Source organism: Dromaius novaehollandiae, chromosome 4 (genome assembly GCF_036370855.1).
Source record: "Dromaius novaehollandiae isolate bDroNov1 chromosome 4, bDroNov1.hap1, whole genome shotgun sequence".
In the NCBI taxonomy this organism is placed as follows: domain Eukaryota; kingdom Metazoa; phylum Chordata; class Aves; order Casuariiformes; family Dromaiidae; genus Dromaius; species Dromaius novaehollandiae.
Window position 1 is genome coordinate 24,177,054 of NC_088101.1, and position 16,452 is coordinate 24,193,505.

The 16,452-nt window shown below is 43.6% G+C and overlaps 1 protein-coding gene across 3 annotated transcripts in view; it reads right to left on the reverse strand.

Annotated features, from left to right (window-relative positions):
• Positions 1-3,345: 3,345 nt before the first annotated feature.
• The window catches only part of LOC112986158 (bifunctional heparan sulfate N-deacetylase/N-sulfotransferase 4), a 116,763-nt gene continuing 103,656 nt past the window's right edge, over positions 3,346-16,452 (reverse strand). For 2 of the 3 annotated variants that reach the window (XR_010388933.1, XR_010388932.1), the window contains exons 13-16: positions 16,031-16,140; positions 9,779-9,881; positions 8,943-9,460; positions 3,346-3,817 (exon numbers count right to left, since the gene is read on the reverse strand). Coding sequence is in view for 1 of the 3 variants with exons in the window: in XM_026105311.2 (XP_025961096.2) it covers positions 9,341-9,460; positions 9,779-9,881; positions 16,031-16,140 (333 nt within the window). In the remaining 2 variants the exon portion in view is untranslated. Of the gene's footprint in view, positions 3,818-6,243; positions 9,461-9,778; positions 9,882-16,030; positions 16,141-16,452 lie in introns of those variants that run through there. The other variant, XM_026105311.2, reaches the window with a different exon arrangement.

Sequence of the window (16,452 nt, forward strand, 5' to 3'; positions counted from 1 at the left end):
GCTAGGACATTTAAAAGTCATTAAAGTGGGTAGAGTTTATGAATGGAAAGATGGTGCTTGCTTCTGGGAAATTTGCATTTTTTTCTCTACGAGAGCTAGCAGTGTGCCAACTTAGAACAGAAAAATTCAATTTCTGTTGAAATTTACAGGTAAAATAATAGATTTTGAGGGTAAAAGGTAGCCTCAAGGAGGGTAGGTAGGCAGGAAGGAACAGCGTGGAAGTAGACTGCAGTATAACAAGGAAGACAGCATTTTTAGGAAGAGAAAAAAACCCAAATATCTAAGGCTATTTTCTCCTTAAAACTGAAATTCATGAGCACCATATATCCATATAATAAACAAATAGAAGTTAAGATTATTTCAATACATATTTTTATTTTCCCATACAAAAAGCCCTTGCTTCAGTTCATACTGATTTTCGCTGCCAGGCGCACTGCAGCAATCCCATACAGCAGTGGAGGGTTATACTCCATTAACGCCCGGAGGCTGGGTCGGCGTCTAACCTCATTCCCAATCCTTGCTGCTGCGGAGCAGGTCAGAGGCCCCAACTCCTTTCTCGCAGAGGGGAAGCCGCGCTCGGCCCGTGGTTTAGACGCGAGCGTTACACAGCTGCTCCGGTGACGCTTACATCTGGGTGCCTTTTGGGGAGTACGCGTTTGGCAACCAGCACACGGGCTGTCGAACATGTTTTGAGCACTAAATGTAGGGCTTAAACCACGGCTTTGCTGGCTGTGCGCAGTTTCACATATGCCTCGGGACTAGGAATGAACCTAGGGAAGGAGTTTGGCTCCGCATGCAGAGCCGAACCTCTCTCTGGGCTGTGCACTGCATGGGGAATGTCACACCAAGGTCTGCTTTTCTCCAGTCTCTGGTCATGGTGGGGAACTGGAAGGTGATTTTTTGCTTTTTTAAAACAAGATTGCTTATGAAATTTTAAATACTTCACGTTGCAGAACAATTTTCCTTTGCTTACTTAGTGTGATTATGCGAAGCTCTGCAGGAAGATGTGCTGGAGCTACAATGTCATTAAACCACTCTTTCTGTTGGTGGGTTTATTCCCTCCTTCTCTCCTTCATGAGAATATCTAATTGCCGCTGGTGTTAATGGGAACTGTGTACCTTTGGGGGGGATGCGGGGTAATGCTGAGTCGATTCCCTGCCCTAGGCAAACACAGGGAGGCAAAAATATTAATGAACACCTCTTACAAACAACTGAAAATACCTCCCTCGCAGTAAGTTCTGTAAGGACTCCTCCTCTCATCTATGCGGCTCTTTCCCACAGTTCAGATCCGACTCGGAAGGGAAGCGAAACCACCCAACAGGCAACGTGGCTTGCAGACAGGTGCTGCCAGACGGCAGAGCAGATACTGGAGCCACCGGAGTAACAAGTACAAAGTCGACTGAATGGCGTGCAGTTATCTCCAAATTGCAAGGTGCGTTTTCAACACCCTTAGCATTTTATGGAATCACAAGTTAGATTAAGCAATCCCACTCCGCCCACTGCTGACCTTCCTCGGGCTGAAAATAACCTCTGGAAACAAAAGAGTAGGATAATGCCAACTACCAGCTCATCAAGCTGGCTGACCTCCTGTGAGGAAAACGGATTTGTATAGGAACATGTCACATTCCTGTTCAGGAGAAACAGGAAGCGTATACAACTAGCCCATGTTTGATTAGACTTAGCTGTATCCGGACAAATGGCTTAGTTAACCAGAAGTGGAAGATAGGGGTTTATTTAGATATTTAAAATGGTTTTTTGCCAGCTAACAGCTGCAGCTGACCGAAATGCAAATTCCAATCTGTTCTCCCTAGGCAATTTTTAATTCTTCATGAAAGTAAATTGGAGTATAAATTACATTTAGAATTCATATCCGTAATTCTATAAATCAATTTCTAACTGAAATTTGGATATTTACATACACAAAAAAGTGGTCTTCCTCTCCTCTCAAGGGTTGTCTATATTAAGAGCCCTTTTCACAAAAGAATGAACCCAGAACTTTGTTTAGGGCGTCTATGTTTCTATTTTGGGGGGAAGGAATAGCCTGATTCCAGGAACTAGAAGTGAAAAAGAAACCTTAATAAATTTAATACAAATCATAAATTTACAGAATAACTCTTCTATGCTTTTACTAAGTAAGACTCAAGCAGGAAACCCAACCAAACCTGGAAAGATTTCTGTTTTAGGTAAAAATCTAAGTATTTTTGAGGTTCATTGACAGTTTTCAGCTGTGATTTCCACGTGTTCCTTTCTCATCTAGGGAATAGGAAGGAAAAAAGAGAGGTGGCCAAGGAAGGACAGGATCCCTGAGTGACAGGAAATACTGGTTATATTTTTTCATTAATATCTTCATTTAAATTCATAAGGACATTTGGGATCCAAAGAAGCAGACAGGCAAATGTCTGTGAGGGCCTTTAAAAGTAGGTAACTGCCTGACTCAGTCAATAACAAATAATTACCATAGAAAGCCAATAGCTTTTTGGTGTCTTAGGGTCTACAAGTCATGTCGAAAAAGAGACTTTTTCCAGAGAAAGGTATTTCAAAAATTTTACCTAGCATGTCCCCCTTGTCCAAAAGCATCAGGCAGATCCGGAAAGAGGCCAAAACCGGTATTAAGATGTCTATAATGTCATTTCTAATTTGCTTAACTATAAAAGCCCTAGTGAGGCATAATGTGCTACTCAGTAAAGCTTATATTAGGAATTCTTGGCTCTGATTTGATTTAACGTCATTCTGACATAGGTCTGTAAAGCAAATGAATATTTTACAATAAAAGAGAAGAAGCATTATGATATTTTAGGGGGAAAAAAATCAGCGTCTGGTAATTCTGAGTGCACAGTTTGAAACACCTTCAAGGCAGTTCGTGCCAGCTGAAATCAGGCCCTTTTAAGATTCCTTGAATAGAGCAGAGAGGAAACCTGGTGCGATAACTAGAGGAAGAGCTCGCATGGGGCTGTTCTACCTGGGGAGCCGAGTGTCCGCACCTCTCACTGGATGCAGACGCGCTGTCGACTTCTGCAAGTCGGGCCCGTAAGTGTGTATTACACTGTGTGACGAACGTGTAAGTGCCCGACTTGCCTGAATTAACGTCCTCGGCCCCGGAGCTGGAGGACAGGGCACCGGGCCGAGGACGGGGTCGGCGGCGCTCCCGGCTCTCACGCAACAGGCGCTGTAAATCCCAAAGCGTCGGGCTGAGGACGGCCGAAAGCGCGGAAGAGCTGCCGCGGCAGGAGCCACCAAGTCAGTACCCAAGCTGCAAGATACGGCAGAGGTTACCGAAGAGCAGCTGTTGGCTCAGGAAATGCGAGAGGGAATTTGAGGAAACAAGAAAAGCTCTCCGTATAATACACCATCAGAAGTGTTTATTCTGCAGAACTGAGAAGAACCAATAATAAGGTGTATGCACATCAATTATTTAAAACAATTTCAGCAAATACAGACTTTGACCTTCCTCACCACCCCCCAACAAAAATACTTCGAGTGATCAAAATTTCTTTCGATTCTTTTTCTCCTGAACACCAAGTATTTGCTCAACTGGATTTGCTGTCATCGCATAGGGGAAAAAAAAAGCTTGGGAAAGACAGTTAAGTTTTCCCCATGTCTCAGATCTATCAGGAGGATATCTTTTTGTTTTGAAATACTACAGAAATGATACTAAGTCTTATAAAAGTTATCCAGTCACTGGAACATTTAACACTTCAGAATCTGTGTTGCTTGAAAATCCTTATTTATTTTTGGTAGCTTTTCTAGATAGAATAGTGATGGAAAAATCAAATCCATAGACAGGTCCACACCTTTGCAGTCGCACTAAAAGGATGAACTGGAAGGAAAAAAGAGAAAATAAAGACAATATAAGAATTTTTTTCTTATGGGAAAATTCCTATTCTGAGAACATATACTTAAAAAAACCAATCTCCCAAGTAGTAAGTCCTGGTCGATTTATACAGATATGTATGATCGAATGAGGATGGACATGCTAATTTTTAAAGCTAAGTTTCATGATCTGATACCGGTGAGGACATAGCTGGGCCGTTGTGTGAGATGTCAGCTCTTTGTGAAAGAGAGACGCACCGGTAAGAAACAGAGGGCACTGTAATCTCTGGGCCAAAATGGCAATGCTAAATCACTTGTGCGAACAGAGCTCCTCCAGCACCAATGGGGAGCTTGGTTTTACTTAACTAGAGCTTCGTCTTACTTAACTAGAATAAACTTAGACACTTAGTCTCAGCTGATCTATATACGTATGTTGCAGCTGTTTTACACAGCTGTCACATGCTTATCCACCTGTTATAAATCAATGTAAAACCTACTATAAACATCATTTGCTACGGATGAAAACTAAATGACTAGGCCGGACTTTGTGACTAACTTTAAGGTGGCCCAGCTTAAGTGAAACCAACACCCTGCACCCAATTTATCCTCTGCTGAAACTTCTGCAGATGAGTAACGCTCCGCAGCCTCACAGGCGGTCAGCCGCGCGCTTTGCCGCTGCACTGCGGTGGCTCAAAATTTAACGCGAGTGAGAAGGAAGTGGAGGAGAGGGAAATAAGAAGGAAAATAGTCGGCCTTTGTTTCGTATTCAGGGCATGTCCCCACTGCCTTATTATCACATCAGAAAGTCTGGACCCATCAGCGCTTTCATTACGCAACAATTTCCTCCCCCAAGAATTTATAATTCTGCCATTTTAATTTATTTGGGGGACACTTGGCAGTTTGATTCCGTATCAGACAGAAAATTTGTTTTATTAGAAAACGTCTATAAGCAGTTAATCTGGAGGCTTTATTTCAGACCTTGAGAGGTCAATACATAATTTAGAAGTTTTCAGATTCCATTCTGATTGCTTCTCGCCCAAAGACAACCTCGCTTATATAAACTTGGTTTCCTGAGTGCTGATGTCCTACTTTAATCAGCAAAACTGCTGCCAGAGACCCTGACACTTGTGTCAGCCCATACGATATCCTGCTTCCTACAGCCAGTGATACAGGGGAATGGAGCAGATGCAGACCTCTGCGGCAGGCTGAGAGCGAAGCTGGCGCAGCCCCACGAAGGTTTGAGGTGGGGGGACGGTCTGCGAGTGGCCACAGTGAACCCACGCAGGCAGCAGCTCTAACCAAGGCACAGCGGCTTCCGGGAGCGAGGGGGAGAATCGAAGGCAACGCGGTAAGAGAAATCAAACCAGGGATGGGTTTCAAACACGGATACGGCTCTGTGAAATTTGAACCTCATGAACTGTGCTTTATTGAAACCAGCTCCTTGAAGTCCAGTCGGGGGCTGCCAAAGTTAATAGGAAGATCCCCACTGGCCTCAGTGGGCCGTGGGCCAGGTCTGTACTGTGACAGTACTATTTCAAACCTACACAGGAATAAGTATTTCCAGGAGAATGGCAGCAAAATGCAGCTGCAGCCCTCCAGGCCTTCGCTGTGTAAAACTCCTATTGATTTAAAGCCTTTTCCACACGGAAGTATTATAGAGATGAATTCTGTAGCTTGTGAATAGGAAAGAAGGCCCATCATTATCTTTCACAGCTACGGCCCCCTTGGCATGAATAAATGTTTTATTTTTATTGCATTTGTTTTGCTGGTCTTTAAGAATCCCAACAATTACATGGTCAGGGATATCAGGGGCATAAAAGAAATCGAGATCATTTATAACTAGTTCACAAAGGCTCCTCTGTAATATGCTGTTCTGCAGAAAGTCTGTGTTGATGGGTCCTATTAGAAGTGGAAGGAATGAAACTTTGAAATGCTGTTATTTCATCTTTATATGACACATAATGAGGTCACTTCAAATGCCAGTTTTCAATGGAACACGAGAGCTCCTGGCAAAGTGATGCCCATTCAAACTTAAAAAACAGCAGTGAGCTATAAAAACTCTCCACTGTATTTTAAGGGCATAATGCTATCACAGAAATCAGATTTGAAAAGACTTAATTCTTTTTTTTCTAAATGAAAGAAAGAATTTGCCAGATTTTATGGCATTTGCCTAATTTCCTTGAGAAACGCCTGAAATTGATTTCACGTTTCTCTAGCTTTTAACCAAAAGTTATGAAGCCATCTTTCAGTTAAGGATGAGTTACTTTTGATGCATGTTAGCAGCTAAAATTTTATCAAATGGTTTATTTAGATATTTTCTCCAAAAATTATACATGAGATTCCTTTTATTTGGCATGTAGATTGTCCTGGTTCATTCTGAAGTTCTCCCTGCACCCCCCCCCCCCCCATGATAGAAACTAGAAAATTGCTTTAAGAAAGCAAAACAAAATCCTGCTTTTCTCTTAGACCCTCCCAGTCCCCTCTCATCCTCAGCGGCGTAGCTGTGAGATGAAAGTCCAGGGCTCCATTTTAGCTCGCCTAACTTTAGACTTCTACAATCGAGCGCTCCCTCTCAACTAGCATCCTTCTACAATCAATGGAGAGGAAAAGGCAAGATTAATCTCACTCATTTAAGAAGTCTACTTTAGGATGAGATGAATTGTATCCTGCAAGTGCTATTTCTCTCCATCAGCTATAAAATAAAGCCTAAATACACAGTTCAGAGGCAGATGTCTCACTTAAGTGAGATGAATCCCGTTACAACATTTACAGGAGAACATGAGACGGGGCAACACTGTCTTTCTGATGCTCCTTTATATTTCTGTATTTCCCCGCGTACGCATGCTAATTTTTCTAATTTGCATCTGTTTACTAAGCATGATTTACAGCTCATCAACATCTCGCAGGGTTTCAGGATCGTGACTAAGCCAGGCTGCCTGACACCAGGGCTTTGGCTTTTAGCTTGTAACCAGTGGCTACTGGGCTGCAACGCGGTGCAGCACAGGCAGCAATATGCGCTGCTGCTACCGCGGTGGCTGGGAGGAGCAGCTGGGCAGCACAGGTATTTGCACTTGCACCTTTCCCTTCCCTGCGACGGTTTGGCCTTGCAGAAGGCACGAGAGCTGGACAATGAGGAAAAGAGCAGGGAACGGGTGCCGGTTGCACCTCCACCTCTTTTGCATGCGGCCTCTTCTCCACGGGCTATTCATATGGTGCCAGAAAGGCAGTGCTGGGTCCGAAGTGGAAGGGGATCACCCACATTTGACAGGGCAGCGGACAGGTTACCTGAAGGGGCTGGGGAAGTGGTGGAGGCTGGGTGAAAGAAAACACCCTGGCAGGCAGGCGGTGGGAGAGGACACTCCAGGGAAGGTGTGACAAGCCAGCTGGCACCAGCGCATCTCTGGGAAGCAGCTGACTTGTCAGTCCAAAATAAAAGGGCTATATTTTCCTATGTGCTTTTTTTCTTTTTCTGTTTGCATGAGCAGTCACAGGACTGAAATAGGTTTAAAAGCATAAACCTGTCCTTGCTAAAAGACCAAATCCAGTTAACTTAGAGGCTGCAGCAGAGTAATAAATCTTTAAGTGGTCTAGCCACAAAAAGAGAAGAGAATGGAGTCATGTACACACTTAAGAATATGTTCTCTTAAACATATGTGTATGCACACTCACGCTTTCCCACAACCTGGGAAGTGCGACTTCCCTAAAAAAATACAGTCAGGAACCGGCACAGGTTCCCCTGCAGGGGTGACTCAGACTTGTAATTTCCAAGCTGATATCATGATCTTGGTGGACAGCCTCTTGATTTAGGAGTTTACAATGCTGGAAAGGCTAAGATAGACATCTACTTGTATAAACTGGATTGAAGCCTAAATTAATTCATTCAAGTGTCCTTTAGTATCACAGTCCATGATGTACACTAACTCGTGCTGCCCCAAGAGAAAGCTGTGACTAGCCAGAATTTATGGTGCAACCTCAACACCCCTTTCTGTATCCTGGGGTAAGATGTAAGGCTCAAATTCACGGCCGGGGGGGGAGCTCAAAGCCTTTATACTACCTGAAATGGTTTGTGACTAGGAACTAGGACAGGGAACTTTGCAAACTGAAACTTAATCTTCTGCTGCATAAAGAGCACGCAGAAAAGCTTTGTCTGCCTTTGTTTTCCTCAGAAAAAGTGTTGTAAGACTAAAGTACCTAAATGGATTTTGTTCACTCAGCTTAATTTTCCCAGTGAATTTCTGCCCAGCTTTGTCAACCCTGCCCACACAGATCTGAAAAGAAAGCACAATTCATAATACTATATTTTTGGTAATCAAAACTTTTCATTTACCTATGGGCACATAAAGCAGATACATAAAACTAAGTGTATGTCTGACCTAGATATACAGTATGTAGATATACTGGCATAAAAATAAATACATCATATGTGTACGTGATTTACAGTAGAGATGTTTGTCTATTCAGCTCCACTGAAGTCTACAGAAAGAGACTTCTTCAATAGGCGGTAGGTTCTTCAGAACTTTAACAAATGCCTTTGGCCATTAAAGTCTTTTAAAAGTTTATTCTGAAATGGCTTTAAGACCAAGACCCTGAATGACTAACCCAATCTCTTATTTTGAAGGGTTCAGAGTGAAAACACTGATTTCAGGACAGAAACAAAAGCGTCAATATTATTATCAGTACACTGCTCTAATGACCCGCTTAGATTTTTTAAATGGTTTTGATAATATTAGAATGAGTCCCATGGTGCCATGACAAACAATTTAATATGATTTCACATCTCAGAGCTCTGCCACAGGTGCTGCAGGAATAGCTGCCCACACAGCTCCAAGAAACCAGCAGACAACTTGTCGTGAAGGAAAAAAAAGTGACAGAAGAAAGAGAACAGGCTATGCATCAGTTATTACAGGAATTCCTGGAAGTAGGTTAGGCAAGAATTCAGCCCATCTCGGACTGTTAACTCTCTGAAGAAAGCAACGATAATAAATTAACATTACATACATTATAATAATTAGGGAGCCCGACTGCAAAGTGCTGAATGTCCCCCTGCAAAATGGTAAGTGCCTGATTTCTCACCTTGCAGGGCCAGGGGAAACACCCGCAAAAACAAACAGGAAAAAAACATAACGACCGACCTCATAATCCAAGGAGAGATGTTCCCATCCTTTCCTTGTGTCCTGACAGACCACGATTTGCCATATACACTGATGTCTATCAGTCCTACACACAGTTTCTGGTACTTCCTGGTAAACAGAGGGACTAGACTATGCACGAATCCCAGTCTGGATAAAGAATAATGCCACATGGCTCCGTATTATTTCCTGGAAGCTGACAAAAGGGGTTGATGCTAATAACTGTCAGCGCGTGCTTATAAACAGTTCTAAGATTTTTTTTATTCTTTTGTGTTTTTTTTTAATAGAAAGAGCATCATTCATGAGGTCCTCTACTGACAATCACAAGTGAGTCGGAGAAGCAAGGGGTTTTATGGTGAAGGAAATTGTCCTTAGAGACTTTGGTCCTCTGAAGGTCAGTGCTATCTCACTTTCTGCAGCTCCTGTCTCAGCCACGACGGCAGGGGTTGTCCCAGTCTGTGCAGCAGTTTGGACAGTTCCACGTTGTGGTCTCGGTAGTAGCTTGACAGAAAAGCTCGAGACTGAGAGGGGTGAAAAAATAAAAACAATCAAGCAATCTAAGCCAGTTCGCGCTAGATTTTGGCATCTGCTTGTATCAGACTGCTAGGAGAAACCAGCCTGACCCCTCTTACCACGCAGGAGCTGGGCACTGCTCCTATAGAGAGGCTGTTTTAAAGGGTAATTATTCTCTTAGCATTCAAAGCTCATTAAAAGCTTAAGTTTTAAAAAATATCAAGCTAGTGAAAATAAACATAGATATGTTTACTTCAGAAGTCAAACACAGTATTCAGCATTCCCGTACTCAACAAGTTTAACTTAAATCTCTGGAAAACCTTTACCTCTTGATCCATTGGTGGGTATTTTCGACCTTTGCTTTTTCCCAGGCACTTTGTTTTCCCTCCTTCCAGTAACTGGCACCAAAAGCCTTTTTGAGGGTCAAACCTATAAAGGATTACATTTTAAGTCTAACTACGGAAGAATCTCCAAGCTACTAAAACAGCAGTGTTAACCACCAATTTTTGCTACACACGTGTCTCTGTATAACTGAGATACTGAGAACTAAGTGGGAAAAGGCCTTCCTATGACACCTTGGGGGATTTAATATTTTCCACAAATTTACCTTGGAAAGGACTCAAGACAACACATTTTCCATAGAATCTTTACCAATAATAGCTACTTTGCATCCTATGTCCTGGACTAGTACAATAACAAAGTTTCAAGTGTTGATCTACTTGATGCTGGTCAAGGTCCCGAACCTCAGTCTCCAGGATCTTACATGGCTCCGTTCCAGACTGTCATTCATATTTTGTTGTCTGCTTTTGAGCAGAGATTTCATCCTTGTCAAACTGTGCCATGCATCCCTGCAGAATCTTTAAGTTTTGATATGCCAACACTTGAACGATGAACATTTTGTTGGAAAACTACTAACCAGCTATTTTTTCTGGACTTCTATGCACCATATTCTCAAGAATATAAGCTGCGCTTAAGGAAAGCTCTCCATATGGCCAACAGAAGACAATATTATTGCAGGTCAGTACTGTTAATTGGAGGGAGGTTTAAAAGTACAAGCTGATCTCTTTGCTGACTTCAACAGACTTAGATTCAGGCCTTCAGTATTCGTATATACAGAAGTGTGTTATCGTTGTCTGACTATGAAACTATGAGAAATGTAATACTGAAATGATTTATGTTGATCTTTGAGTGAAATAAACAGTATTTAGGTCTTCTGAAAGAACTTCTGCTTGTTTGTTGATAAGCTAACTGCACCTGAGAAGCTGGTTGCTCCATATCATTAACTCTAAATCTAATTTTCATTCCAAAGAAGGCATTCTAGCGTAAACACTGTCTAAGCAATCCTAGCAGAAATACACAATTTGATTTTGATGTCTAAAATTCAAAGATATAGGAATTTTAGATTGAGGCATTTAAACCCATACTCACTAAGGAATGAACAACATGAAGTGTTAAATTTTGAATTTATTGCTATGGGACTTGCAGCATGCATAAAACATTGAAAAGGTTTGCATTTTTGCTGTTCAGCAGATGTTTGAAAAGGATGAAGTATAATTGGCTGGAACATGGAGTTAATTAGTTGCAGACCACTTTCTGCCCTGGGTCTATCCATATGACACCGGTGCGCCTGTAATTTGCTGCTGTACATATGTGAACTAATTTCTGGGGAAGGGTGAACCTTCTTCACATTTTCATGCCCAGCCTATTATTGCAGGCCTAACCCTTCTTTCCCAAATTGTCCCAGTAGCTGTATCAATTAAAAATAAATAAATCATTATTAAACGGATATATTCATGGTAGATTCATTTCTACTTTGGCCTTTTCAATCTGCTTATTGCATAGTGAAGTACTTCAGCTGGCTTGCACTAATTTCCCAGGAGAAGCAGCAATATAGTGGGCTGTGCAAAGGGAAAACTGAGAAACTATGCCCCAAACAATATTTCTGCCTCCGAATGAGTATATTGAACATTATTAAGAGAATGTGCAAATTCAAATTGGGGAAAAGAAGGTAAGACAACTCAGGCTGAGTCCAACCAATTGTGTTCAGTATTACAGAAGTCTCAGGACTTCTGAAAACGTAACTGGGCACAATGGAAATACCGAGAATATTTAGAAGTAGTGTTAGCCTTATGGTTAAAGGTTTTTTAAACCAGTCAGCCGAAACCATTCCTCCAGTCCTGGTTATGTTCTCTTTCCCCTGGCCAACGCAAGCAGCTTCCTTGGTCTGCCTTGTTTGGTGTTGGCATATTTCACTACATACTCACAAGGTAGGGGAATACCACCATTGCGAAGCACAGATGGGGAACTGAATTACAAGTAAAGTAAGGGACTTCCCTCTGGGTTACTGGGTAAGTCTGTAGAAGGTGAGGGATTGAACCTGGACATTGTGGATTCAGTCTCCCTCTGCCCTCAACCTTGCAAAAGATCTATGAGAAACATTATAGGCAAGGGATGTATCTGCAAGGGTGTAAAGGGCATTTCTGAGACCTGTTTGGACCCAAATGCAGAGAGCAGCCCTCTTCCAGAAGGAAAGCTGCTGCCGGGAAAGGCTTGCTCTCGCCCGGTCTGAGGCAGGGATTATCTCCTCGGGGCCTTGGAAGTGCTCCTCAGCGTTGCTGGCTCCAAGCCCCCTGCGAGCTGGCATGCTGGGCACAGCCCGACTCTCCCCAGAGTGGGGCAAACTGTTAGTCAGTGAGCCAGGTGGCATCCGAGGGGGTCTGGACAGGCTCGTAGTGGCCCTGCTGCAACTCTGCGCTTGACAGGGAAGGAGAGCTCTCAAACGCAGGCTGTCCAGGCCAAATCCCCGTCTGTAACAAGCCTCGTATTCAGCTGTACTCCTTCACGCAAAAAGCTGTGAGTTTTGCCCTGCATTTAGCAGTCCCTCGAGATGAGTTCTGCTGCTCGTTTGGCTGTGGCGCCCAGCAATCCCCCAGTGCCATGGCAGCTGATACTCCCTTGGCTGCAGGCGGCCCCAAGAATCTCCGTGGAAAAGACTAAAGCAGTGGCGCCATGAGAATATTCTTCCCATTCTCTGGTGAAACCTAGCAGCCCTCCAAGAGAGAGCATTTACTTGAGCATGCTTGTCTAGTCCTGCCACTACCTATCTTTTTCTTTCCCTCCTGTTGTTCGAGGGAAAATGAGAAATGCCAGGGACATCATCTCCGCTGCGAAGCAAAGGGTGGTTGCTGCATCCGGCGCTGCCTCCGCGAGCAGCGCTGGGTGTGACGAGCTGCACCGGGGGGGAGCAGCGTTTGGCTGGCGGGGCCACTTTCCCCTTTGCCAAAGCCCAGTCTGCTTTCCTCCAGGGAACGCGGTTTGGCAGGAGACCCGGACGCGGCAGTTCCTGGATCACATCCATTCCCATTAGGAGTGTGATAAAAGACCCGAGACAGGTTAGGTCAGATCTGCCGTGGCTCTCCCTGCCCAGCTATCTGCCCTGAGAAAAACCAGCAGCTCAGCGCTGCCAGGACGTGACTTTGCCCCCGTACATCTAGCTCAGTTTTTTGGATGAGCTCTCCCTTGACTCTGCGACCACTGTGCCTTTCTGCCTGCCTATCTGCTGAGAAAAATGAAGGAAAGCGGGAGCTACTGGTTCATGCTGCCGTGGACTATAAGTCATCTGAGGATACCAGGCATTAAATCCTTGCAGTCACTAGAGCTGAAGTAGGGCCATCCAGTGATCAAAAGGAAAGTGCTTTGGTAAATTTAGTCCCAACTGTTCTAGGTTTTCGTTCATTAGGTTCAGATACTTAAAAAATGCAAGCCCTCCGTTACACTTGGTGACAAGGAGCGGTTAGGGGAGAAAGGGGAAACGTCCCTTCAGTGCCGGAACATGAACTTCATGAACGCCGCTAACCCATTTCCCTCGCCTAAGACTTTTATCTGAGGATCGTGATGTGTTTTTATAAACGGCATTATGTGTAAAAGCATTATAATATTGGCTGATTTTTTCCCCTTGTCTTTTTCTTACTCTAACAAAAAGCACAGGTCCTTCTTAGAGTGTATGAAATGATGATGTAGCTGCCATCTTCAGCTGCTGCTAGGATGCCTCCTGCTAACCCGGTGTGATGGTCACTTCTCTCCAGATGCCCCTGCACTGCCTCTGTCCCCGCTATGCTGCCTGTGCCTGGCTTCAAAAGGAGGCCCTGCTCCGGTCAGCACCTTCCTTGGGCCTGGGTTAATTTTACTCTCCCGTAAGACGTTCATGTAATCACTCAGGCTGATGAACGTGTTACTCACTCGTGTTTGCAGGACTGGCTCTTTAGGCTGCACTGTGACAGCTTTAAAAATGTGTGGTATACAGTTATTAGACAGTAATGACCAGGAACGATCCTACACCATCTTTTTTATTTTGACAGTCCTAACATGAAGCCACTACATCGTTCAATGCATTCTCCTCTTCCCTCCTAAATCCATGCAGACCTGTATGCTTCCACAACACATTTGCATTCTCAGTGTCTTGAAACAGTGACTGAGTAATTTTATGGAACTGTTTACAACCCACTTTTCCCGTCCGAATAAATCTGATAGCGATTTTTCCTGGTGTGTGACTCCACTGATTTTAATTTAGTTACACAAAGGAAGATACATATGTGTGTGTGTGTGTGTGTATTTTTAAAAGCATAGCAGAAGGCACTGGAAATGTGCAATAGCGGTTGTTCAAACATCAGTAGTTTAGCTATGTATTGAAACTCCTCCTGTATTTTGTCTACTTTAGAAACCAATGACTTAAAAAATTACATTCTGAAATCCAAAATTTTTCCTCTAGAGAAAAATTTTGGCAAAGCAATGTTCTTAAGACTTAAAGAGCAGCAAACACTCAAACAATTCTCAGTTTATACCTGTTGCATAAATAACTATAAGCCTCCCAAAGGAGGAAAGCCGCACAGGTGGAAACTCTGCAGTCTCATTTCCCTGCAGTTTTCCTGCTGTCAGGGAAACTATCTGGCCTGTGGGGAAGGTAAGGCATAGGCATTTTGACTTTCCACCTCCGGCGCAGTGGATGGGGGGCCCTGTGCCAGGCGCTGCGGGGGCAGCCTGGCTCCCGAAGCTCGTGCCCTGCATGTGCACGCTGGCTTTGGAAAACCTTCCCCACGGCACGAGACTTCTTAGCCCACGGATGTCCCAGGGCTCTCCCAGCGCTGCGCCTTTGTCTACAGTGAAATAATGTTCCTCACACGGAGAAGCTCGGTGCAAAAGCGCCTTACAATTTTCCGCTGGCCTAGAAGGGGAAAGATAAATTCAGCCCCCTCCCGCCTCTGCAGAGATCCCGGCTTCCTGCAGGGGACCGAAACATGCCAGGGAGAGCGTGCCACGCAGGCCGTTAATCCCCTTTCATGGGGAAAGCCTTATCCTCCAGGTGAGGAGGATGAGAAACACGAGCCGAGCTCATCACAGCTGCTTTTGCTAGATCTGAACTGAAGGGCATGGGAAGTCAATCAAAAGGCTTTGCTGAGTGCAGGGGCCTTGCATCGGGCTCCTGCAGAGCACTTGCAGGCTCAGCACAGACACCCCAGGTTACCCGGAGTCGGGCTGCACGGGCCGAGCTGTTAGTGCCTCCCGGACAAATAGGAGCTTCAGCCCCGGGCTCCAGGTACGGTGCTTGATCCTGGCACTTCCAGTTCTGGCATCTGCTATTAGTGGCTTATAAGTTCACCAGACTTTTAGTGTACAGACTAAATTCTTCCATGCCATGTGTCTGACTGCAACTAGGTAAAAAGTCAGCAACCATGGCTCAAATGCTTACGCAATGTAATTATGCAATTATGGAATGATATATTTTGTCCATATTAAAAGCAAACTGATAAAAAACCCTTGCAAGCAGGTGAATCCTCATCTCTGCCATTAGACTGCTACACTAAGGCGGTAAAAACATTTAACCCAAACTTTTCACATCTGACATTAAGTGGTCTTCAGTTTTTGGAGACTGTCCTGAGGTTTACACTCTGATTTGCAGATGTGAGCTGAGCTCTCACATGTGCAATTCAAATCAACTGGACCTAAATGTTAATCAGTGCAGTTGTGAAAGCAATACTAAGTACCCTGAGAAATCAAGTCTTGGGGATCTCAAACTGAATGCTCAAATTTAGTGGACATATTTTACATGAATCTGGGCCTTGGTTCTTTGCCTGGAAAGATGGGAATTTAGGGGAAAAAAGCATTTTATATTAATGAAGTATTTAGAAAACATAAAAACTAGTGAAAAGGGAAATTCATTGTATTTTTGGAGGAGACCATGAGCAGTAATTGCAGTCAGTAACCCCTAGGCCAAAACAGGTAGCAATAAGCCTAACACAAAATACTGAGCAGTCATTTGTGCTGTATGTTGTGCGACATAGAATTTGCATGTGGAAATAGCATGCTATCATACAGTTAAATACTGCAACATATTATACATATGCAAGGTAAGGGGAGACATGATTCAACCCTCCTCCCCAAAACTGTGAAGTGCTTAGCATTGCAAAATTGTCATTCTCATAATGGGGGTGTTTTTGGTTTGTAATTAATGATCACTGCTCTTAGGAGGAGGAGATGTACAGTGTGATCTCGTAGGGCAGACAATAAAGGCACAGACTCACGTTAGAGCTTCAGAGTAGTTGTAATGAGCAGAGACGCCAAGAAACTTCTGCACTTCATCCATCACAGTAGCTGGGTCACTTCTTAGCTGCTGTCCATCAATGATTAGCAACTGTAGAGATAAATATGCTAACTATTTAGAAAAAGGACTAAGATTAACAAAACAATGACATTATTTCCCTCTTGTGACCTTACTAGTGACAGCACGGATTTAAATTGACATGTCATTTTGTACAGTGTTATAACAATTGTGTGACTCAACTTCTTTTTAGATTTATGTTTGTACTTTAATGTGTTGAATCTGTATAGGTGGGCACCTTGTAATTCTTTGTGCGTACATTGTTCAAGCAGAAGAGTTCAAACCTCGCAAGCTAAACCTGAGTCAGAGAATTCTGAGAAAAAGAGATAAGGAAAGAAATATAAA